Consider the following 25,468-nt stretch of genomic DNA (forward strand, 5'->3'; position numbering starts at 1 on the left):
TTCTGGCAGGCCGCCAGTCAATCTGGAGAATCAATGTGTGTGTGTGTGTGTGTGTGGCCTGGTATTGCTCATGTTGTGGGGACATAAATCTGTTTACACAGTCACATTGTGAGGACTCAACCTCCTTATGGGCACAAAAAGCAAATCACTAAAACGAGGATCACTGCATTTTAGAGTGATGACTTGGTTTATGGTTCGTATGAGGTTAGGTTTAGAGTAAGGGTTAGAGAAGTAGTGGTTATGGTTAAGCTTAAGTCTCCAGGAAGTGTCCCCTGCATTTCTGGAAACACGTGTGTGTGTTTGAGATAGAAAGAAACATAAAAGGTGACTTCTTGACATGGATGGTTAAAAATGAAGTCATTTTTTTCCAGCATGATGGGGGAAAACAACAATAACAACATTCAAACTATGGATTTTTATCTTTTGTGTGTTAATATTGTATAGTCATGATATAACCAAGTGCATTTCTACAAGTACTTGGGTACAGATTTGAAGTGCTTGTGTTTTAGGTGTTTCCACTTTGCAAGTCATATTTTTGAATCTAAAATTGTTTTGTAAGTAAAAAGTTCAACAGTTCCCTCTGAAAATAAGTTTAAACTCATGTATTATGAGAATTATAATTATAGAATTATGAACATCTGAATCACATAATGTGTTAAAACACTCCAAGAGTTCAGATCACACAGAAACACCTCAGTGTATACTTTTGATACTTCCAGATTTTAAACAAAAGATTATAATATTGATTTCAGAGTCAGTGGCGCCTGCTGTTGTAATCCTGTGCGCATCGGTCGTACATTTTTTGTTGATTTTGCTCAAGTTTTACGTCATTGTGTCTGACAGTCATTGCACAATAGAGAAATATAGTTTCACATTTATGGCACGAGGAGCTACAGTATCTTATATAATATCACGCAGCCTTGGATCGCGTCATTTCTACTCACTAACGTCAGTCCTGCAGCTTGGAGCAGCGACAGCAGCCACGCACTGACTTCACCTGCTGTCAATAATGCCTCGGCATCATCGGGACATGCGCAGGGTAGTTCTTATATATTGCTCATGAGCTGCATTCATGCGTTATTTTGTGGTCTACTTATTGCGCGTGGATTTAAGGGTGAGCTCAGTGATGCTCAAGGACCGGTTGGAGCACAGCTCCTAACAGCAGCACTGTGTGGAAAGTTATGGAAGAGTGTTGATGAGAGAGACGCTGCTGAGCTGAATGAGGCGCTGCTCAAAGACAATGTACGCGCCACGCGCACTCCAAGATACAGTATGTTGTTATAATGACAAAACAGCCCAGAGTGTGTTGTTATAACGAGGAAATACAGTATGTAGTATGAACGTCACATATATGATTTAACGTGAAAGTATCTCGTAAAAACGAGCAAAGTATTTCATTGCAATGAGAAAAGTTTCTCCTTGACTCAACACTACACAAAGAGTTGGATCATGATTGCGCGTAGCAACAAACATACAATAAAAGTGAATAAACAGACTTGAACAGTCAGTAAATGCTCACATGTAGCTGCACTTTCCTGTGTTTGGTTTGTGGCTCTTATCTAATTAATGTACTGTTGACAGCTTTATCTTTGGTCCCTGTCACCTCTTCTCTCTCATCCCACTGATAATGGTGAGAGAACAGCATCACTAAATCCAAATCAGTTATGTGTTTCGATGGGTAACACCTTTACCCTCGGATCATTGGAAACACATCAGTCGATTAGTTCAATTAAGATAGTTTTTTAACCAAAAGGTGTCGCTATTATCCAGATTAAACGCGACTGATGTGGAAGTGTTGTGCTGAGTTTGATAGAAGATTTAAAGTCACCGGTCTGCAGCAAACCAAAGAAAGTGAGTCTGGACGTAATGACCTGAAAGACTGTGGGATCTCTGAGAGCCTGTATCAACCTATGGTTAATGGATTTACATTTATCCAATTTCTATTATCATTACAGTTGTAATTATTATGATGAGTGTTATTATTGTTGTTATAATTTGTAGCGGCGGCATTTATAGGCCTATGTGTAATATGTACAGCAACATTAATTGTGCACATGACAGGCTGCAGCATAAATATTATAAAGTAAAATATAGTCAAATGAAATTAAGTAATACTGTCGTGGCTTAAGTGTTCATCAGAATGGTGGCCCCAGGGGAAGAAACTGTCCTTGTGCCTGGTTGTCTTGGCGCACAGTGACCTAAAATAAAATATTTTTAGCAGATGTAAAAATGTTAACGTTGTTGTGTTTGTTGTTGCGACTTGACAAAAGACTTTCAGTTTCATGAGCCCATATTCAGCATTGGTCCAAATCAGCCATCACCAGGACGGAGATGTGTAGAAAGTGTTACTTCTGACAGAGCTCAACAGCCGCCGGAAGTGGGCGGGGTCATAGAGAGAGACAGAGAGAGAGAATGAGAGAGAGAGAGAGAGAGAGAGAGAGAGAGAGAGAGAGAGCAGTGAAGTGTGAGGCGAACTGTTGGAAACTAGAGGACTATCTGTCTGTCTGTCTGACTGGGAGATTTCTGTTTTAGGTTGCTCGCGTCGCAGCAGCCTCTCCCCGCATTTTATGAGAACGGACAGCAGCTTCACTCGTTCCACTGAGGTAGGTGCGATAGTTTAATGTCTTTTCATTTGTTTTGTGTGGAGAGATAAACGTCCTCGTCTCGTAGCGCAGACTGTCCCCGTTGCGAAAGAATATTGTGACAAAGCTTTGTAAACAAACTGCGAGCGCAGCGCCCCGCGGACGCTGCGCACACAGACCCATCTGGATGCATACAGTGTAGTTTATGTTGGATTTTGTTTCTGTGGTACTTTTTTCCTGCTCTCCTCTGGTTTCCTTGGCGCTGCTGAATCAACAGGCAGGTCTCCCGGCTCCGACTGTAACATTAGGCTGGTCTAACAATCCTCACGGGTGGCAAGCGCGTCTGTGAGTTTACTGACACCTTGTCATGTTGGTATTTTTCACCTCCTCTGTTGTCTTTTAGTTTATGTATCTTTACAGGAACACAATATCCTTGTGAACGAGCTTTGGGGCTTGTGGCTATGGCATTCTGGCTGTTGTAACGGACTGACTAGTTATCATTATATAATATTTGTGTAAAAATGTCAAAAGTTTTTCAACACGCACAACTCTATCCACTTGCCTCCAATAACTCCAGTGCAGCCTGAATGGGGCATTAAGTCTAATGGTCTAATGGACATGCTTCAGAAGCCTGACAGGTGAAAGCCTGAATGGAGCTTTTGTTCAGTCGCTTTGTAACATTACACTCATCGTTTATCCCGCTTTATTCAAGTGCAGTTTTCAGTAACTTTAAGTGATTTCCACTTTGTAGAAATGTACTTTTACTTCACACTTAAGAGATCAGTTGTTACTTTGAAGATAAAGATTTTACATGCAAATACATGTAAAACTAATTAGTCTAAAGCTGCATTAGCTACTGAACAGTCTTTAGCCCACTTTCACTGTTATAGTACTTTTTTATTACTGCTTTTTCAACTTCTAATAGTACCTATGTAGTTTTATCCAAGTAAATGATCTTCATACTTTTTATACTGCTGATCTGACAAATACAATATAGTAATAATATAATAGATTTTATGCAAAGATAAGCAGTATTATAAGAAGTGTGGAGTGATATTATATAAATAAAACTAAAAGCTTTAAAATACTACAGGGTCACTTAGAAATAAGTACCACAAATTTGGTTGCAGTCCCTGTGGCAATAAGGGAGATTTCCCAAAACATAACACAAAGGTCTCTATAATCTCACCTAGTTCACCAGCTCCACACCAACACACAATACTATAGCTGTTTTACATGCTGATAATATGGCTTTCTTCTCTGGAGAAACTAAGGCTTGTATACTTAGTTGAATTCTACAACCGTACATGTTCCACATCAGCTGTGTTCCTACTGTCATGTTGTCACAAAAGCTCCATCAGAACTGTGGAAGGTGCTGAGCGTTACAGTGCAGGTCTGATCAGGTTTGTGCCGTTCAATGTAGCCGTTCTAATTGTGTGTTATTGTAAACCCGAGGATTGATTGCTTTGATTGAAAAAAGTATAAAAGGGTGGTTCATATATTTCCATTCAAAGCTGACTGTCAGCGCTATAACATGCAGCTCCAGAATCGAGACCCTGGTGTCCGGGCTGAAATGTCGCTGCTGCTTTGATGTTATTTCCAAGACACAGTGTGTGTGTTGTGTGCATCCTTGTGAGTGTGCCGATGAACTTACCTGCAGTGATTGCACCTTCCTGAAACATTTTCTTACTTGCTGAAGTCGGATAAGATTTTGGTGTTTTCCTTTGGACTTTCTAAAGAATGTCTTTTACAAGTTGGCATTGACTTTGTCCCCTGTTGCTCTCGGTACTGTAACTCTGAATTACATGTTGTGATAGTAATGATGTTTGCCCAATTCGTTAATGTCTCCTGTTTGAGGCTGCTGGATATAAAGTTTAAATGAGTTCTCTGAGTCCTTTCCTGTCAACACATAAATAGAAATGGTTAGTTTGTGATGCTTTCCTGTTTGGCTGTGAGATCAGCTTTTACAGAAATTGTTCTTTAAAATTCCTGTAGTAGTTTTTGATAACTGAATCATCATTTTTGTCATTTTTGGTTGCTAGATTTCTTTGAAAATACCTTTGAGTTTTGGGCAAAGTCATTTCAAGACATCACCTTGGGCACTGGGAATTTCATGGTGCAGTGAAACATGTTTCCTTACTGTACATATGACAATAAACACTTTGAATCTTTGGGAAGTTGCAGTAGGAATTTATGACCAGTTGTTTGAAATTTAATAGCCCAATTTCTCAGCTTTGTATGATGACAAAGACACTTCTTTCTTTTCATGTCTCTTTATCTTTTTTATTGTTTGTCATTTCGGTATGTCTGCTTGTGATCAATAAAACATTTCAGTCAAGCTGCAGTCTACACGCAATAAGTCAGTGCCTTTTAGCATTTAACCCTATTGGCAAGCACTATGTTACCCTGCATGCTCTCTCTCCCTCACTGCTGTGCATAGTGCAAGGGAAGGGAGGGTTTTCCCAGTTTTCTGTGAAAAGGAGGGTGTTTTGGGTTGGCGCAGGGACATGGCATGCTGGCCAGGCATGAATTGGCTGACACACTGTGTCCCTGACAGAAAGATCCAGATGCAGGACGAGTAGCAGCAGCAGCAGCAGGGGAGACAGGGGGGGCCAGTGTTTCACCCTATAAACACACTGTGCCATGTGGTTACAGCATGGCATGTCCTTACGCTTGTCAGTGTTTCTCACTTTTTTGCTCTCTGATGTCATACAAGCAAAAGGCCCAGCAATCCTAGAAGAGTATTCCAAGTGTGTGGGTGTGTGTGGTGGTGGTTGGGGGGGCATAGTAGAGAAGGACAGCACAGACAGGAGGTGTTCTCGGCATTAACTTCAGGAGTAGCTGGAAGTGAGCCGATGATTAGCATGGGGGTTTTGATCTGACTAAGCTGTGAGTCAGAGGTGTCAGAATCACTTACGCACTAATGACTGTACTTAGCATTGAGCTTCCTGTCGGTGAACAGTGGAGGAGGGAGGACACATGAAAGAGTTAAATGGAAGAGATCAGGAATTTCCTTTGCTTGTGTTGTACCCGGTACTTTTTACCATTGCTAACTCTGAGAGATGAGACAGTCCAAGTAACTTCAAAACAGTGCTGATTTATTCAAAGGATCACAGGTAAAATTAACATTACACGCTCAGGTATCTTGCACCATCAAACTGCACGCAGGCAGATGTAAGATGAAAGACCCTGAACCCACCAGGCCTATACATTATATCCCCTCGGTTGGGCTAGCCCCATACTACACAGAAATGTCAACCGAGATGTCTCTGTTGCCAGCTTTGCAGCTGGTCATAGCAGTAGTCAAAACATGAAGCAAATCAATGTGCGTGTGTGTGTCTGTTGATTAAGTGGTGTGTAGCTAAAAACATTCTCACACGACCTCTAGTAACATGTCGTGACTTAAACATAAGAACATATTATGGCTAAGGCTACAGTTATACACGTCATAATAATAATATTAAACACCCTGTCTGCTGACAGTCATCAACTCTTCTCTCTAGTTATCCTTGACCAGATGTACCCTGTAGAAACTCATAAGCATGACTAAGCATTTAACAGTCTAACTAGACATCCTATCTCCACTAAACATTTCTAATACATAAAGTATCTATCCAATATTTATCTGACTAAAAATACCTAACACTTGTGATCCAATTCTCTGGTGCATATTATCAAAGTCATGAATGATAAAAACTGCAAAAGACAAACAGCGAGATGAGGGGATAAGTGGAGTGAAAGAGAAAGGGAAACGTATTCAGAGGGAAGTGATCAGGAAGCATGTGGTGACAGACAACCCAACCCCCTCCCCCTTTCAGTTGGGCTAATGCTAATCCACTGGTCATGTGACCATGAGGTTTTAGCCTGGTCTAGGCTGAAACGTTCTGATCCATCTGTCAAATAGTGCTGCTGATTGTTGGCATCCACATTGTGTCTCATGCCCCATGATCACTGCCTGCTCCACGTAAGACATATTTGAGTGCTACCAGCTAAATTCTTCTTCAGGGTTTTTTTTCAGCAGGTTCATAAGACTTTCCCACCCTGTGGTAATATATTTCCCATGATCCTTTATTCTTCTTCTTTATCTCTCTTTGTTTAACATTTATTGAATTCCTCTTCTCTTTAGTGCACTGAGAAAGTGGGAGGAGAATGACAGTCGACTCTTCCCGACATGATAAGGCCTTGGGTTATTATCTCAGAGAAACAACAAGAATAGCCCGAAGACAAGTTTGCACTGAGCCGTATGAAGGAAGTCACAGTTCAGCGGAGGAAAGTATATACGTGAAATCCCATTCATGTCTGTAACTAAGGGTGCTTTCCTTTGTACGTATTGTGATTTTTAAACCATCTATGGAGATGTCAGTTAGTGGACAGCCCAGAATATATTCAGTCTGGAATAATAATTTTTTCAAGTTTAAACAATCAACTATAAACTATTAACTACAACCCTAAACATACAGGAGGAAAATGCTGTGGCAATTTGCTGCTGCTGCACCACAACATCGGGCCTGGTCCGTAAGGCTTTCATGTCTAGAGCCTCTTTTGCATTCATCACAATCATGCATGATTACAAATGTTGACTAAAGTTCACTGGTATGAATAATCTGCGTATCACTGCCTTATTCAGAATCTTCATTCAGGAGCTCACTTTTTTATTTAGACTATAGAGACTTATGTTGCAAGTTTTTAACGTGTCTCATCCTGTGATTTGACCCAGTAGGGACACACACCCAGCTGAGATTTGGTAGCAAAGGCCAGCTGGTGAGCAACTGGCCAGTTACCTTTATTAAAATCAGCAGAGCAGTTGGGGAATCTCAGTGAGAGAATAGAAGCAGTGTTCCTCCTACATGCAAAACCTGCATCGGTGCACTCCTTCAGCAACCATCTTAACCCCAGAATTACTTCAAGAGTAGCTCATTGACCAACAGTATAACTCTGGCTTTGCCTTAAAGCTCAGGAATATTATAATATGTTGTTTAAATCCCAAATCTCCCCAGGCTGTTGGCTGCACATGGCTCTACATTCAATTGTTTCAGTAAATGGGAGTTTAATGAAAAAGATGGTTTACTAGAATCTTACATTTGCCATGTGCTGAGTTATTAATAAATACAATTTTTCATTATGGTGTCGGTAGGTTACACTGCTAAACATCTTTTGTGTTTTATTAATGCCTTGGGCCCAGAGTCACGTATGATCTCTCATGCATGAAGTATAACGAATGCTTCCATAGAGGGCCCTAAAGGAAACTGTGTCACGTGAAGTCTTGAATCTGAAAAGCAGATAGACATGCTTTATTTGTTTGGCTTTGAACATCCATGGGGATATTGTTGGTGACAAGTAGTGCAGTCATCAGTTGGTGAGTCTTTTCTGGAGCGGTTTTGTTGCTCTAGCTTTTGCTTTTAAATACTCCAGAGGCGTTATTCAAGTCAGGAAACATACATGGCCAGGTCAGTATTCACTTCTTTCTGTTTGCCATGTTAGAAAATTCCTCTCCCACAGAGCGTCTTGACACTTAGTCATTTTTTCATTTAGCATTTGGGTAAACTAACTTGCATTCAAGGTGCCATATTATAAACATCTCCCCTGTGCCTTTAGCATTCATGCAGCCTCATACCAGCACATTCCCATCTGTTTTTCAATGCAGGACAGCCTTCTGTTATTGGTAGCATGACTCTTCCTGCGTTTTGGCTTATGGTTCCTTACTTGATCAGACCATTTCTTACCATGCAGATCTACAGTATGCTGCATTAGACTCAACCCATGGTAAAACTGAAAGAGCTGTGTTCACTGTTGCACTGAACACATAATAATAAAGTTAATGCATGGTCAAACAATTTTCAATCACTTAACATTTTAATGGTTTTGTTTTCTTAATGGCACCAAAGCCTTACCTGAATCTTAGCTGAATCTATAGTGTTAGCAGTTTATGTTTCCAAACCTACGCTGTTTTGTGGGTCATGACCTTACACAGCCTGACCTGCTGGCATACTTCTGACAGTAGTGTAGTCATCTGGCAGTATGCATCAAATAGAGAGGCCACCTACAGTAACACTGTCACTGTGAAATCAACCAAATTTCAAGGATGTAATAGGCTCATACACTACATTTCAAAGCAATTAAGACAAGAAATCTGTCACAGCAGCAAACTCTCAGGCATCGTAAGGCCCTTTGCATTGTTTTAGTGTTTTGGAGATTCTTTTTTATCATCACCTCTGTTGTAAAGGCATCAACTCCACCAGTGTCATAGCCACCTTTCACATCTTGTTCAGATCTATTTCAGATGATTGTGGTGAAAGTATAAATGTCCTCACTTTGAGACAGCAAAGTGCAGCCGTATCCTGCTCTCCTCAGCTTCATTTGGTCATGTTCACACCTCAGCACTTGTCCCTCACTTTAATGAGGCAGACAAACATGATGCGCCGTGTAACCTGAGGCTAAGGAAATCTCATCCGCCATAGCAGGTGTAAAAAAAGCAGCCATACAAGAAACCCGGTATTAAAACGACCACTTCTGCCACATGTGTGAATCAATTAGAAAACTTAGTGACATTGAAGATACAAAAAAAAAAAAAAAAAAAGGCTAGTTACTTTGTCATTGTTGTGGCTTTCTGTATTGGCATTGCTGGTGTGCATGGTTCACAGGTGGCTAAGGTTTCCCAGATTCTTGTGAAAAAAACAAATCTTGGGTGGGTTGACCCTGCATGAACTGGCTCTGATCCAGATGTAGAAGAATCTGCAGCAGGTGTAGAAAGGAACCAAATGCTTGTTTGACACCCTGTCTTTTTCATCGTTAACTCAACATTTCAATTTATTTCTATTTGGAGAAAGTATTTTTGCAGAATCCATATTAAAGCTACAACTTTTCACTTTGAGGTGAAAAGTGTAGCCTGATCCTGATCTCCTCATCTTCATTTTCACACCCCAACACTTGTCACTTTAATGAGGTGTCTGTTCTGATAGGCGCCGTAACCTGAGGCTCAGGTAACTGCATCCGCCACCAGAAGCAAACAGCAGAAAGGAAAGACGCCCACAAAAATTCCCATTCTTATTGTGCCGCCAAACATGATTTTTAATGACATTTTCACTTTTTCGTCAACATTTTTAACCATAAATGCTTTGGCTGTGCAGTGAACACCATCAACACCCCTGGCTACAGGAAAGCGACCCAAAATGTAGACGCCCCCCCCACTCTACAAGTAGTCAGAGGCCTTGGCAACATCAAACAGACCGGCAGAATCAGAAGAACAGGTTAACAGACTAGGAAAACAAGTAAACTGGCAGGCATCGAGAATGGCTTAAATGCTTTATAAATGCTTTAGCAGCATACATGTCGATAACATAAACAACCTGGCAAACACAGTAACAAACTGAATAGCTAATGAGTAGCAGGTGTGCAGGCAGGTGTAGTTGGGTGATCAGAGGAGGAAAGCTCACAGACAACGCCTAGTGCACCGCTGTGACATGTCTGAAATGTGTCCCAGTCCTTGGGCCAGACCCTGCAAATGATGTAGCCCCAACGAAGTGTGAATACCAGCTCTACACTTAGGCAGGTATATGCTTCTCAGATTTACATTATAAGTTGTGAAACTTTTCCTTACTGGTAACCAGTACCGATACTGGCTTTTGAAAGTTTTCAAAGAAAATCTGATAGTAATAATAATAAATCATCCATTTTTTTTAACCTTTCTGTTAAAGATCAGTTTAAAGGAATTGACGCTGTGACATAATAGTTATGCTGTTTCCAAATTACTTCAGTTGTATCCTTGTTACCTATAGCTGGCATAAACACCTTGATCAATATATTAGAATTTAGTAGGAGGCTTTTAGCATCTGCTGTTATTTTTATGCAACAGTTTTGTACTGGACTACATTATATTTAAAGGTGTCTTTATATTTTTGTTCAACCCAGCTACAAACATGAGAGGGCCAAGGTATTAGGAACACCTCTGAATATAATGTAGTGCACTGCAACACCACCTTTAACTATGACCTCAATAATAAATGTAATAAATGTATAATTGAATTTACACATTTATGACAATTTTACCAAAAACTGAAACATTTTGAGCTTCATAGACACAGATGTTAAGGTAGACATGTACCTAATAAAGTGGCTGGTGAGATTTAGGTCATGGATGTTGTTTTGTGTCTGGGAAAAGAACTATCATCTGTGTAAGATTACTATAAGGAGCATTTGATTTAAAAATGATGACATACCAGGGAAAAGCATATGTCTCATTTTTATTTGGTTGTATGCTGGATTAAAGTGTGTTGGATTAGAGAAAAAATAAGACTGAATGAGACAGTCTGAGTGAGACACAGACAAGTGGCATACCTTCTTTCTCTCTGGATTGTTAGTGTACAGATACTGTCTGTGTAACTATTCTGCATTTTCTCCCCTCTTTTTTTTGCACATGTACACTTCGTGATCTTCACCGAAATCAACACCATAGGGAGGTAAATGCTCGTGTCTGTCTCTTCCTTGCTTGTGGAGGCATAGTGTAATATAATGCAAAGTCAGTGTTTGGATTTGTGAAGCTGTTGTCCTGTATCGATCCTGTGAGCTCATTTGTGCCGACGGCAGCATCTGCCTAACAAGGCTCTCAGATGAGCTCTGCGTGATATCTCCAGCCAACTTACCACTCCCACAACAAAACAACAAAAACATTTGTATTTTCTTTGTATGAAATTAATGAAGTACCGAAAAAAATTGGATAAAAAAAAAAAAATCCCATTCATTGTATTGGTGATGCTACGCATGCTCATTTATGCCAGATGTTAATTTTACAAAGATAAAGATTAACTTTGCCTGTGTTTGTGCTCTTGTGTATACAACACATGTGTCTTAGTGCAAATGTGTGTGCATGTTTGTTTAGTGTCTCGTTTCAGCCTCTATAACAAAGCATATTACTGTTAGGATATAGGTCTTAGAGTGGTCTATGATGAGGTCAAAGTGTAACTGTTCATAAAGATGTCATCACTTGTTTTTCAGCCTTGTGAAATGTTTGACTTACACCAGTTCCTGATATGCTGACGCTTTGAGGCATTTGGCCATGTCAGTCAATCACACAGGGAGTGAGGGGTCAAGAGGACAAGATGTTGGTGCATGTTCTCTAAATATACTGTGAAGCATCACTAGTGTCTCAGATGTTGGGGGCGGCTGTGGCTCAGGAGGTAGAGCGGGTCGTTTCCTAACCGGAGGATTAGCGGTTCGATTCCCGGCTTGTCCAGTCAACATGTTGAGGTGTCCTTGAGCAAGACACTGAACCCCCAGTTGCTCCCGGTGATGTCACCGGTGTGTGAGTGCTTGGGAGTGCAAATGGGTGAATGGCCGAATAATGTGAAAGCGCTTTGAGTGTGCTGTAAAAAGCATAGAAAGGCGCTATACAAGTATAATAACTGTTACCATGTTTCCTATGTCTCACTGCCGTCAAACCTCATTAACACAGCCCTGCTCCTCATTTTGCACATAAGTCATGATGATTATTGTTCTGTTCTACAGTATACTCTCTTTTTAAAGGTAGTTACAGAAAAGACTGGCAGCTTTAAAGTGTAGAACATCAAGAGTATTGTTAATAGGAAGCATAGTTGTTACCTATGGAAGTCTTTGTGCAAATTCAAATAGAACTGGTTTTACCTATTTAGGAGACTGAAACTGAGAAACGAACCTCAAACTTCACTGAACAGGCATTTTGGATATTAAGAGGGAAATCAGTAAAGCTTCTTTTGCAGTGCTATGTGCCTTTATTCACCAGTACATGCAGTTTTTTTTATGCAATTGTCATATCTGTTGTCTGGCTACAGATGTTTGAATTTCCTCCTTTCTATTCTATACTTCTTCTTGTGGGTTAACTTACATTATCTGCATTTACAGATCCTCTGTAAAGTGTAAAAAGTACAGTAATCATGAATGAAGAAATTATGTTTCTCAGAATGATGTGAAATAATCTGTTCCATACAAATTATTTGGCTTTTACGCTTGTGATGCTTCTGCAAGCTCGACTGCACACTGCTGTTTTCTTTAGATTATACCTGTCCATACAGTACATGAATTCAGGAAGGCTGTCAGTTAATAATAAGACTAAATATTGTCATTAAACCAGAGTTGGAATTTGGATGTGTGCGACAAGGCACAAACCATAGTAGCAGAATTTAAACCACACATGAATACAAAGTGAATTAGGAAATTGTCTCATGCAGGGAAAGCAGGGGATCGAGGGTGAGCGGGCGGCTGTGGCCGTCTGTGTTACTTCATTGTCTGTGCTCAGTTTATGCGGATTATCCCTTTGCCACTACCATAATCACTCAGACACTACCGTGCATACAGCACCATAGGGCTGATGCCTTTGTTTTCCTTGTTTAATGTGGCAGAGATAAGAGCTCTCCGTCCTGTTTGTCTGTTTTTAAAGGTTCCACAGTACGCACCAGTGTGTGGCAGAGCTAACACTTGTCTGGTGATAATCCACCCTGGTGCTGATTTTGACACAGATACTTTAAGTCTGAGGGACATAGAGGAAACTTATGTGGCCTTCAACAACAGGTTGGACCAGACTCCTCTCTGCCTGGTGTAGTCAAGACCACCTCACTTCAGTTCAGCATGTCATTGTCATTCACCATGCATCTCCACTGTGGTTCCCTTCAGACCTAACAATGCATCTTGTAGAAAAACTGTTTCAGCTACAAACTCAGTCCATGCTCATTTTAGACTGAAAGCAGTGTCTGTGTTGGTTTGCAAACATTAGTGCACTTGTTTTTTGCTCTTCCGCTGTTTTATTGTCACGCTTTAAGTGAAGATGAAGAGAAAAGCATTTTTGAAATAAAGTTTTATGTGGCCCGAGGAAGGAGACAGTCTTCTCTGAAACATATTAGCAAATTAATTTCAATGAATCAGTCAAGTCACCTTTCAGAAGCCTTTGTAAGAAATACATGATAATTCCATCAGGAGGTAATAAATAGCTGCCATGAGTGTGTTGTTGTGATCAAAGAGGAGGTTATGGCCTGAGTGACATGCATAGGAGCTAATCAGTAAGCTAAAACTGCAATTTAGACCAATGAATAGGCAGGTTCTTCAGGTTTGCTTTCTGGAATAATTTCTTACTCTGAAGCAACTTATTAATCATTCTAGTCATGATATATTTTGTAGGTGGTTCTTTGTTTCGAGGCTTAAAGTTAAAACTGGGCTTTTTTTGAAATACCTGTGAATGAAATATGGGACACCAGGGTGGACTCGTTTCAGCTTTTTTAAACCACAAGAGGTATAGTTGGCATTGTTTGATAGAGTATATCACTGGAATTACTGCTAAAACAAAACTAAAGCTGATTTCATGTTGTAACGTAAAGATGTCTTTAAGTTTAATCACTCAATCCGTCAATCAATCGTAAACGGTATTACAAAGTACAGTATGTTAAAATACAGGGAGTTGGACTGCAGCTCATTGAAATACAACAGAATAACAAGAAGACAAACAACCATAAATATACAGGTTAAAATTAGATTTTATGTGCAATGATTATGTCTTTACGTTATTGCACTGTGGTGTTTGCTCTATCTTGTTATACATACAAACATGGATTAACTGTTCGTGAGAGTGATGGCCTGGGGGATGGTAATCATTTCCCTGCTGTAACCAAATGAAATGAGAAATTGCTGCAGTGTATAGTTATTCTTTTAAGTAAACCCAGGATCTCAGTACTCATCTCTGGACCCTGTTAAAAGTTCAGCACTGTCTCTCAGGAAGTCGTGCTGGTGCTGTTGTCACTGTCGGGCAAAGACCTTTGTGGGGTAAAGGTGGAGTTGACCTTTACTGATAGCACTGAGCTTGCCATGAAGGGAGGGGAGACATGGTAAGGGGAGCGACAGCACCGGGGGGATGGGCCTATACAGAGCTCTGGTAACATGGGGTAGATACTGTGTGTGAGAAACTGCAGCTATCTGACCTATGACACATGACAACCTGCCAAGATGAAAGGGCAGATTCCCCTAAGCTGCTGGCTTTGGTGTTTACAGGAGGAAAGAGAAAAGGAGAGAGGGTGAAAGAGAAGGAGGATACAAAAGTTAAAGCAGAAATTTAAACAAAATTTTTTATTTTCAATAAAGCAGTTTCCATTTTCTGACAGCATGACTCTAGAGCCTTTTTGTTCAGGTGCTGCGTGTCGCTGATGTCGTTAGACCAGTTTGAAGATGTTGAAACAATACATAACCCATATTTGCCTTCTCTCATACCTTCCCACGTCACACACATGCACGCACACACAAACATGCATACATGGATGGATGGTATGCATGCACGCCCTCTCTTTGATTCTGGCAGCATGATGTGCCCCTCTGAACATTCATAACAGACACAAAGATTGAGTCTGCATGACTGAAAGAGGAAGTGAACAAGAACGCTTGGGATAAGGGTTAAACGAGTTAGGACGTGCTATTAGGAATCAATTACATGTTAGCTTGAATAGAAATTCCCAGGTTAACTTTGTAATCAGTTAATGTAATCATGTGTAAATGCCAAGCAATTGGCTCTGGAAAACTAATTTAGGAGCAACACCCTTTTTTTTCCAACCTGATGAAAAGCATTGATTTGACCGCCTGAGTCTTCTCCCTCTGGATGTGATCTCACGCAGTGCAATGTCATCTCCTCCAAACTCCTCACGCAGCAGGACAGCTAAGTCCACACCAGCCAGGGGTATGCAGCAAGATCCTCTTACCGTGAATGTGCAGGGCAGTGGCTGTTAGTAACCCACAGTTAGTCAGCAGGTTGGGCTTTCAGACAGTCTGATAAACATGTTATTCAGAAACAGCAGAAATGAATGAGATTAGGGAGAAGAGACAGGCTGACCTCCTGTAATGCAACATGTTAATGGAAAATACACAAATGTTGTATTTTGTCAGCTGACAGATCAATAATAGTCTTTCATCACTGGCAGAGCACATAGTTTACGTTTGCAGTTGCACGTTTGATCAGGGCAACTGTTTTTTATTAGCTCCACCACAGGGCAGGGAAATCTTGCTGTCATGTGTGCTCTTGGCTTTTTCTTTAGCCTCTGCCAACTCCTTTGAAGCTTGAACTAGAATTAAGAGAAGTTTGTAGCCATGTCTCCTCATGCTAAATATTGGAAACAGTGGTCTTATACTTGTAAAGCGCTTTTCTATGCATTGCAGCACACTCAAAGCGCTTTCACACTATTTGGCCATTCACCTATTTGAACTCCCAAATTCACACACTGGTGATATCACTAGGGGTTCAGTGTCTTGTTCAAGGACACTTCGACACGTAGACTAGAGAACTCTGGAATCGAGCCACCAACCTTTCAGTTAAGAAGCGGCCTCCTGAGCCACAGTCGCCCCAAACGCTTCAGAGAGGACGCTACACTTATAGGAAAAGTTGCAATACTGATTGTTGTAAACAGATAAACACAAAAGCTGGCCATGTCCTCAGATTTATCCAAAAGTATTGAAATGAAAGTAATGAGAAAATCAAAATGAAACATTACATGATCCATCTAACAGAAGTGTTAATTTCTGTTAACCTTCAAAATCCAACCTTGATATGATACGTCCTTACTGAAGGATAGTGTCTTTGGACTCACAGAAATCAGCAACTTAAATGGAGGAGTGAGCATGTGGAACACAACCAGGTAAACAAGTGAGGGCAGGGACCAAGATGCATCAATGATCTGGGGAGATGGAGGTGTCACGGAGCGGTCTTTGGAGAGAGGGAGAGGAAGTGAGGGAGTCCCACAGTAATGGACTGATAATGAAGGGAGCTGGATACCTTGTGAACTAATGATTACAAAAATAGCAGCATGCTGTGTGTGTGTTTTTAAAATACATAATAAAAACACTATGATTGCACCTGATTCACCACGTTCAGACACATGGCAGTCACAGAACCAGATGTGCATGCCATGATGTGAGGCTTCCCCAGAACTAGGGCAATAGACAATAACAAAATATAGCAGCAACTAGAGCTGGCACAGTGCTTCAATCCCATGTTAGCATCTTGGTTTGGAAAGTAGGCTTCTGATTCCAGACTTGGCTGTTGCCTGTAGTTGTTCTTTATATTCTCAATTTCCAAATCAAAAATGCACCTTGCATAGTTGTGTACTACTAGCTGTCTGTTGGCCCAGTCATTTCTGAAATGTACCTCAAAGTTTCATTTCCTCCTGTGTCTTACAATCAGATAATAGCTTCAGAATATCCAGCCTCAGCATTCTGAAACTGGCGGGGGTTGCACTGGGGCCTCCTCATTTGCCCTGCCTCAGAAATATGTAAGCAACAGCTTAACTGTCTCCAGAGCCTCCCAGCATTTTCCCTGCAAATCCTGTCTGGGGCACCCCCAGCCCTCTGATCCCATGATGTTTGTTCATGTGGTATTTAAATTGGTGTTTGGGAAGACAACAAGGCCGTGTCAGAGGAAGGGGGTCAACTGACAGGGCCATGCAGGGAGGTCTGATGCTGTGGAGGATGTTTTCAAAATAAAATTAAACCTTGCACCCAATAAAGTTCTTATGTCCATCGTAGCTTATCTACACATTCTGTTGGTTAAACACAATCTGTGCCATCTTTTCCCCAGGCTGTAATTTATCATTTTATCAGGATCACATATAAATAGTAGTGTAGACTTTTGCAGTGTGTAATGTCAGTGTGTCAGTTTTTAACTAGAACACAACATCTGTCATGTGACATTGGCCAAGATTCTGTAAACGGCGTGTAGTATGAACCGCCAGATAGATGAGCAGCAGACCATGAGCCTGCATTTGTTGTTCCCTGGTCATTGTCTGACCGCAGACAAATGGCAGTGTGTAGCAGAGGGGCTGAACCGGAAGGCTTGGCCATAAAAGAACATGTTTTTCTGTCGATGAAGTGGTTTACCAGAAATGGACACTTCTGTTGGGCAAGGTCTAACCAGTGTGGATAAATGTTAACTGTTATTAAGGAATGTGATGCTTGTGCATGAAATAACATTCTGCAATGTCCCGGCCATGTGAAAAGGGTTCATATTGGTTTCAATGGGTTTTTTTTTTTCACTGAAGATTTATTGTCCTGTTATTTATTAGTTTGCAAAATAAAAAAACTGATTCTTCACTAGTCGACAAAGTGCTCAAGTTATAATAATCCAGAAATGAAATAAATAAATAGAAACTTGGCAGCACCATTTGCCTTGAGGTAACATCTGGCCGGATTGCCCTTGTGCCAAAATGTGTGAGCGAAATAACATGTTTTTTTTTTTGTTTTTTTTTTATTTAATTTCTGAAATCTGAATTCTAAAATATATTTGGGTCAAGTTTAAAAATGTTTTAGACTCGGTACAAAATTTAAAAACTTAATTTTGCTACAGTATTTTTGGTTGTATGTTTTTTGTGTTTAGTACTAGTTTATATCTCGATATTTGAAAATTTGATATTGATATATTAGCTGTACATGTACCGTATTACACACAACATGTAGTATACAATGCAACTTTGAAAGTACTTAAATAAAAATATCTGGCTAACTTCATAGAGTCCTTTTATAGACAGGAAACCTTAATATAAGATTTCTCTTTCCTGCAACCTTAATCACATAAAGCCAGTACGGTGTGTCACTGTGAATTTGAGAATATTAGATATGTTATGATAAACATTGTTCTTTTTTCACTATGTGCTTTACTGTGAGCTGAACTGAACTGAAGAGTCTCTGTGTGTATTTGCCAGGTACTGATTTGACTTGGTCTTCTCTTCAGGGGTACTGCTTACCAGGCCCATTAGCACTGAACAATAGCTTCAGTGCTAATGCCCTATTCCGCTGGCTCAGGCTAATTGTGACATGGCATAAAAGCCTTACTGTAGATCGTTTACATGTAGCAGTTGGGATCATCTGTTAATACTGAGAGTGGCTTGGTGTTTGGATGATATTTAATAAAAGGGTAATATTGGGCAATACCTAAGCAAATTTATAGATTGCCTTACATTTGTTGTCACATGCCCTTGAGACAGAAGTTGGGCATAAACATTCAGTCATACTGTGCACATTATTTTGGTTTTAAAACTGTAATGTTGCCAAAGGTCTATGTTAGCAGATTAGAGGTCCCACTGCATTTGCTTGGGTGAATAGAGAAGAGGATGTTTTGAATTACCCTAAAAAGGCTTCAGCTAACATATTAACTAGGGAACTTATTTGTCTGGATTTTGATGATGACAAAATGGACTCGTGAAGTACCTCAGATGTTTGTTATTAACATTCAGTGCACTGTAAAATTGAGTAAACATGCAACTCTGAAATTCAGTGGATGTTCACAATACACAGTTGATTGGTATATGGACAGTAGTCATAATTATTTGATTATTAGTTTAATAAATGGTGGGTTTTGTATGCAATCTGTTTGATCACATGCCTAATGGAGGCACTTACCTCACCGCTTTGGAGTAAAGCATCACCCACATGGCCTTAAACGATGAACTATAGCTAAGGCTGTGAGCATGTTTGTTGAAAAGATAAACACTACAAATCTGAAACATGAATTAAGCTACTGTTCAGTGGTTGACAAAGACTGAATGTAAAGGGTAAAAGGCCAGGCTTAGAAGTGATGTCTGTTTTTACAAGTGCACTAACACTATCCTGCACCAATGTCTTATTATAGCAGACTGCTGGACAGTGACAACTGGCCAGCTGGTCGTCTCCACTGTCTGTCTCAGCTCACTGGTTTTCTGGCTGCTGGGTTCTGTTCCAAAAGTGGCTTCATTCCAACAAACTGGCATTCCCCGAGCTGCGGGCCATGTCCACATTTAACACTCCCCCTGGGTCTCAGATTATATAATACCACCCGCTGGTTCTCTGTAGCTGATACCAACACACATGGATACACACATATGTCTAGACACACATAAACAAACGCATACAGAGACTTACCCTGCAGGTCTTGTGCATGCACAAATGCTGACATGTGACATAGGCCAACCAGGAGAGAATGGGGAAGCTCAGTGGGTCGTCACTGTTTCATACAGAGCAACAACACCAGCGTGTATTATCCTGGTTTCACAGTTTCTCACTTTAAAATGCTTAGTTGACAACAATATTCTAAGATTGAAATGTGGCTTCCAGTGTGTGACATAGATGCCCTACATACTCTACAATTTCATTGTTTTTTGGTCTGGTGTAATTTAGGGACAACTGCTTTTCAAAGTAGCCTTTTCTTTTTCATTCTTGTTAGTTCAAAATGAAAATCAACTTGCATACATACAGTATATGCATATATACATTAATGTTGTAATGCATTTGTAAGCAGGGACTGATTTGAAGCTCTTCTGTAGTGCAGTCAAGAGGACACTGTTCACATTTTCTTCTGGACAAAGCCAGCGGTTAACTTGTGTCACCTGTATGCATACTCTGTCTTTCTGTTTCTTTTTGTAAATAAATATACACGCGCACACACACAAAACAAACAGTGGTTGGTTGTTGTTTTACCTCTACATGTTCAGTACTTGTTTCAGTATCTTTACAGATCTGTGTCTGCAGTATACACACCATGCAAATCATGTGGTGTAACAAACTTTACATTACAGTTTGCATGTGCAATCCTTGTAGTCAGCTTTCACTGTGATATTCATATTTTAATTGTTGTACTTTGCGGCAATTTATTTTGCCAAAATATCACCGTTCTGCTTTGCCCTAATATGAAGGCTGTGTTGTACTTGAACAAACAAGAGATCAGTCTCACGCGTAAATGTATTTGAAAGCTGCACTGTTCCTTTTTCACTTAGGGGAGAGTGCAAATACCCTGACTTGTTGTTAGGCATCTGTCCAGATGGCTGGAGAGTGTGAGTCTGGGAAAAAAAGCAGATCAATGGCCGGTCTAGCTCTGGTTGGAAGGGGTTTGGGGCGGGGGGGTTCAAGGGCTAGCAGGCCAGCTGAGCACAATGAGGTCACACTGCCAGGGGCTCAGTGAGTACATAGAGTACAGCAATAAAGATCTGCAAGAGGCATTCGTTCCCTCCCTGTGATGCACGTGACACTTCGGGGTATGTGTATCTAGCATTGCTGTGATTTTGTAAGTTTCATATGTAACGGCTGACAAGTACAACTCACTGAGAAATAGTTCTTTAGTATTGACAGCAGTATACTGTTTTGTTCAAAACTACTAAAACTTTCTTTAAAAATATCCTCTGAGTAATTGCAGATATGTGTTTGCAAACCCATGTTAGTTTTCACAAATGAATAAGGCCACTTTGAGCTTCCCTGTACTCACTGAAGACTTGAAAATGTCACTTGGCGATTTAGACTGATGATCACAATAGAATGAAAAGCTACTGCAGTCTTTCTCTACCAAGCCAACTCCTTGAAATAGTCTGCAGCTCTGACAAGGTTACAAAAAAGGCCCCTATAACCACGTCATCACTGAAGTAAGGCGTTTGGTACCAAACCAAGGCTCAGCAAATGTACTTCTGCATAAAATGATTGACTTACTGCATGTAGTAGAGTGAAATCCTGGTTGTTTGAGCCTCTTTGTGCTTGGCAGGCTGATGGCACACATTGTTATTTTTCAGGCTGCATAGTGGAGTCTGCAACAGTGCTGTCATCTGCAGTATATTATGACTCCTTGATTGATCTCACTTTGTACTGGCTGCAACCCTCAGGCTGCTTTGCTCAGCCACGGCTCCAGGCAGTGACACAGAAATAGCTGATTGCTAAGGTCTGCTGTTTCATCAGGGAAGCAGGGCAGGGACAAGTAGGAGCAAAAGATGCTATAGTGGCTCCACTGTGACTGAGACCGCTGGCAAAAACATATTTAAAAAAACAGTTTTTCTATATATTTGTGTATTTTTAGTTTCTTTTATTTTGCAACCCTATATTCTCCACATCCTTGTGTGGTGCTGAATTGTTTGTGTCATTTTGGGCTAACTAAAGTAAAGACACCAACAAAAATATATATATTTCAGTAGCACATAATGATGATAATAATAATAATAATAATAATAATAATAGAGTGTTATCAACCATACAGTATAGCCCAGAAATGAGAGTACCCCAGCCTGTTAGTCTGTGGACTTCAGTGAGAAAAACATTCCTCTTAAAGTGGAAGCTGGTGTCAAAACACTACTGGGCTGCACACTCATGTTGCATCCTACATATCATCTCCAAAGTTATTTTTGTTAAGTATGAAAGCAAATACAAAAGGATAAATATCAGACACTGGGTTTCCTCAGTTATACAAGTCAGAATGTGCTTTATTGGCCAGGTGTGTCGGACACACGAGGAATTTGACTCTGGTACATCGGCTCTCAATGTGTATGTACATATCCCCGTGCACAGGGCAAGTAAACATTCAACCAGCATAAGGCTGTGTAATATAACAAAATAAGCAGTATTAACAAGCAACAACCAGGGCAAACGATGCAAAATAAGCGGTATAAACAGGCAGTAAACAATGAAGACAGACAAAGGAATGCTCATTGTGAAATGAGATAAATAGGAATAAAACAGAAAAACAGAATACTGGGGGGGGGGGTTTAAGGTGAACGGGTGTTTGTCTTCAGAGGGCATTGTTGGCAGGGGTGTTGATACTAACAGCTGTTCAGGTGATGACTGATCTGCACAGTGCCCCCACAGACTATTGATCACCTCTGTGAAAGCAGCTATAAAATGCCCGTCAGAGAGTTTCTTTTTCTTTTATTTGTAGTGGCTCATCCTCGCAGCCAGTGGACAAAGCGTATCATCAGGCCTCTGCTGATGCACTGTGGGTAACTGGCTACCTGGGGCCATGTGCAGGCTACTCTTACCTCTTTACACAATGCATTTGGTCTGTCAGTCTGAAATGTCTGTTTGTGTGTCTAAGAGCACAGTACAAAAGGCTAAATGTCAGCCCTCTAGTACAGATGTTCTTGTATTTGAACATAACAGCAGGAGTTTCACAGCGGCGATTCTGCCGTCTGTTTGATCAAACTGACAGACGCATGTGGTTCAGCCTGATCCATGAATCACGTAGTGATTCTTTTCCAGTTAATTGGTAAATTCTTTAGAAAACTGGGGGAAAAAAGGATTCTTAGGATCATTGTTTAGTGCTGCATCAGGCTGATGCTCTCTGTCCATTTACACCCTCACACCTCTGACTCTCTACCATGAATTTTTAACCCATTTCTCAGGTTGTTAGTCAGATGCCATTAACAAAAAGACAGTACACTTAAACAGAGTATATACTGAGGCTGCAGGCAGATGCTTTGTTATCCACATGTGCATTATTTGTGTGCATGTCGTTATCCCAGACGAGTTGACTTGCCTCAAATAGGCAAGCAAATGACAGACACACACAATGTGCCTCATACTGCTTCTGACAGGTGCACATTTTGACTGATTCTAGGTGGTTGGCAGCACAGTCTTGGTCCAGTTTGGCCTTCATGCTAGTGACTGATCAAAAAAGTACTCATCTTGTTCATGTGGGAATGTGATGATGACAGCTATATTTCGCTCTGGTCTTTGTCTAGCTTGTTGCATGGCAAAATAAATAAGAGGAGCTGACACTGTGGCTGAAAGGAAAGGCCTACAGGGCAGAGATGTTCAGCTCACAATTTGATTTACCTGTGAAATGTGTTTCCTTTTTAGCAGTAATTTAGTCTTGTGAGTTGTATTTAATTAAGGTTTTTCCACATTTAAATAGGAGACAACAGATGAGCCTAGTGTCCCTACGTGCACACTGGAACACGGGTGTGCACCCTCACACACACCCACACAGAAGCACACATAGCTAATGAGTGGTCTTCCTCATGTTGACAGCATGATGGGATGTGGGTTAGAACCAGAGCAGTGAGGCCTCAGGGCAGGCTGGACAGCACAAAGATGCTCTTGTAGCTGTGTGTCCCTCCCTTTGAGCTCCTGGCACATTAGGTTGTCATGCGCTCCTCTGTCACAACAATTCTCCACGTCTTCCTCTTTTTCTATCCGCGTGAACAAGCATTCACATTTGTTTGACCTCCTGTCAATTATAATCATCAGTTTTACGTATGTTTGATACATTTTTTACCTCGCCCTCTTCTCCGCACCAGCATGTTTTCCACATCCACAGATGAGGCTGAGGAACAGGTGAACAAAGGCTCCAACCTTTAAAGTACAGACAGACACTGAAGTGTAAGTAGACTTCATGAGAGAGCGACAAAGGGTAGGAGGACACAGGAGTATGGAAGCACAGTTGGGAGACAGGAGGAAGGACAGATAGTGAAGCCACTTGTCAATTTTAGCCCTCCTTTATTTAGCTAGACAAGTACAGTAATGCAGTAGCATTGTTATAGCCCAGTTTCATATGGAAATGTTGACTAGCTGTTGTTCTACAGCATAAATCTTAGTAGTGACACAATAGTGACTGTAAAATTGTGACATGGCAATGTTGTCCTATTGCAGCCTAGTGTCCTTGGTGTTTAATGCTAGTTGGTAAACAATGAAAGTGTGTATTACCGGCACCAACTGGACTGGAGTGTGACTCAGGAAGCTAACATTTAGTTTACGTTAAAGGCATATGGTTTTGAACTACAGAACATAAAATAAAAACAAAGCAAAACACTAGGAAGGTGGTGGTTGGGGTGGTTGGCTGTGGCTCAGGAGATAGAGCGGGTCGTCTCCTAACCAGAAGATTAGCGGTTCGATTTTTGGCCTTGAGCAACACACTGAACCCCCAGTGGTGTCCCTGGTGTGTGAGTTTTTGGAGTGTGAATAGGTGAATGGCCAAATAGTGCGAAAGTGCTTTGAGTGTGTTGCAATGCATAGAAAAGTTCTGCACAAGTATAAGATCATTTACTTTTATGCAGACAGCTGGAGATAGAGTCCCTTGCGCAACATTGCACTTTTCATTTGAGAATATTTTAACCCAGCCCAGGGGCTTTCCCGAACCCTAACCATGTAGTTGCTGTGCCTAAACTGACCATATATAAGAAATGTCAGACATCTTTTGTTTTCCTGCCAGAAATGGCAGGAAAGTGTCATGTCACAGTTTTTGTGGCGTTACTTTGAGACTAGTAAGTTTTTCATTATGGACCAATATAGCTTTGATAAAATTTGATGCAAAACTGCATTGTTATGTTATTAGCAACATGCCTTTTTACCTGCTGCTGTATAGCTCTGCTCACATGGCAGCATCAAGAGGCAAGTATGTGTTGAGTCCTTTTGTTTCTTTGAACTTTTTAAAATAAATGGTCTAAACTAGAGAACAATTCATGTTAAAAATTACATACTGTAGATATGTTTTATATACCTTGATGACCAGAAAGAAGCTCATGAACAGTAATATCTGCAGAGATAGGTAAAGGTGGAAGAACGTTTGCTGATGATAACTGGTTGGATTGGGTTATGAAATAATACTCTTTAAATCAAAATACATTTTTTCATTTGAGGTCCATCTGCTTCACCTGGAGCTGACTATCTCAATTTCAGTCATAAAATTAGAGTGAAAACAGGACGAGGCAACTGAGTCAGGAGATAATTTGTACTCCACACACTTGTGGCTAGTCTTGTTGGAGTAAATGCATCCATCTAGATGAGTGAGCTGCAACTGAGAATCTAACACTGTTCACTGTGCTTGTTTTTAATCTATAAATCACTGTCTTCAAACACACTGCATGTGTGTGTGCTGTATATGCCATCTGTCATTTCAAAAGGTTGCGGTGTGCTTTGCCACATAGTCATCAGTAATGTTAAGTATACATATTGTTTCATAAAACATTCAGAAGCACTAGCCTGGACCTTGAAAGCACAATGAACCCGGCTGCAGCATCATTTGGCAGCTGTGTGTGCCCTACCAGTTCTGGTGTTCACAAGGCTTTGGTGTAAAGGAGAGTGGTAAGACTGCTTTGAATGGTGGGTGGAACTTCAGTTTCCAAACAGGAAGTTCTTATGTTGATGAATGGCAGTTTTTCCTCAGGGTAAAG

The 25,468-nt window shown here is 40.7% G+C and overlaps 1 protein-coding gene across 2 annotated transcripts in view; it reads left to right on the forward strand.

Moving 5' to 3' along the window:
• Positions 1-2,454: 2,454 nt before the first annotated feature.
• Positions 2,455-25,468, forward strand: part of stat5a (signal transducer and activator of transcription 5a) — a 49,524-nt gene continuing 26,510 nt past the window's right edge. Inside the window, exon 1 of one of the 2 annotated variants that reach the window (XM_020607297.1) lies at positions 2,455-2,603. Coding sequence is in view for 1 of the 2 variants with exons in the window: in XM_020607296.1 (XP_020462952.1) it covers positions 2,788-2,927 (140 nt within the window). In the remaining variant the exon portion in view is untranslated. Of the gene's footprint in view, positions 2,604-2,786; positions 2,928-25,468 lie in introns of those variants that run through there. The other variant, XM_020607296.1, reaches the window with a different exon arrangement.

This window comes from Monopterus albus, unplaced genomic scaffold, assembly GCF_001952655.1.
Source record: "Monopterus albus unplaced genomic scaffold, M_albus_1.0 scaffold85.1, whole genome shotgun sequence".
Lineage (NCBI taxonomy): Eukaryota > Metazoa > Chordata > Actinopteri > Synbranchiformes > Synbranchidae > Monopterus > Monopterus albus.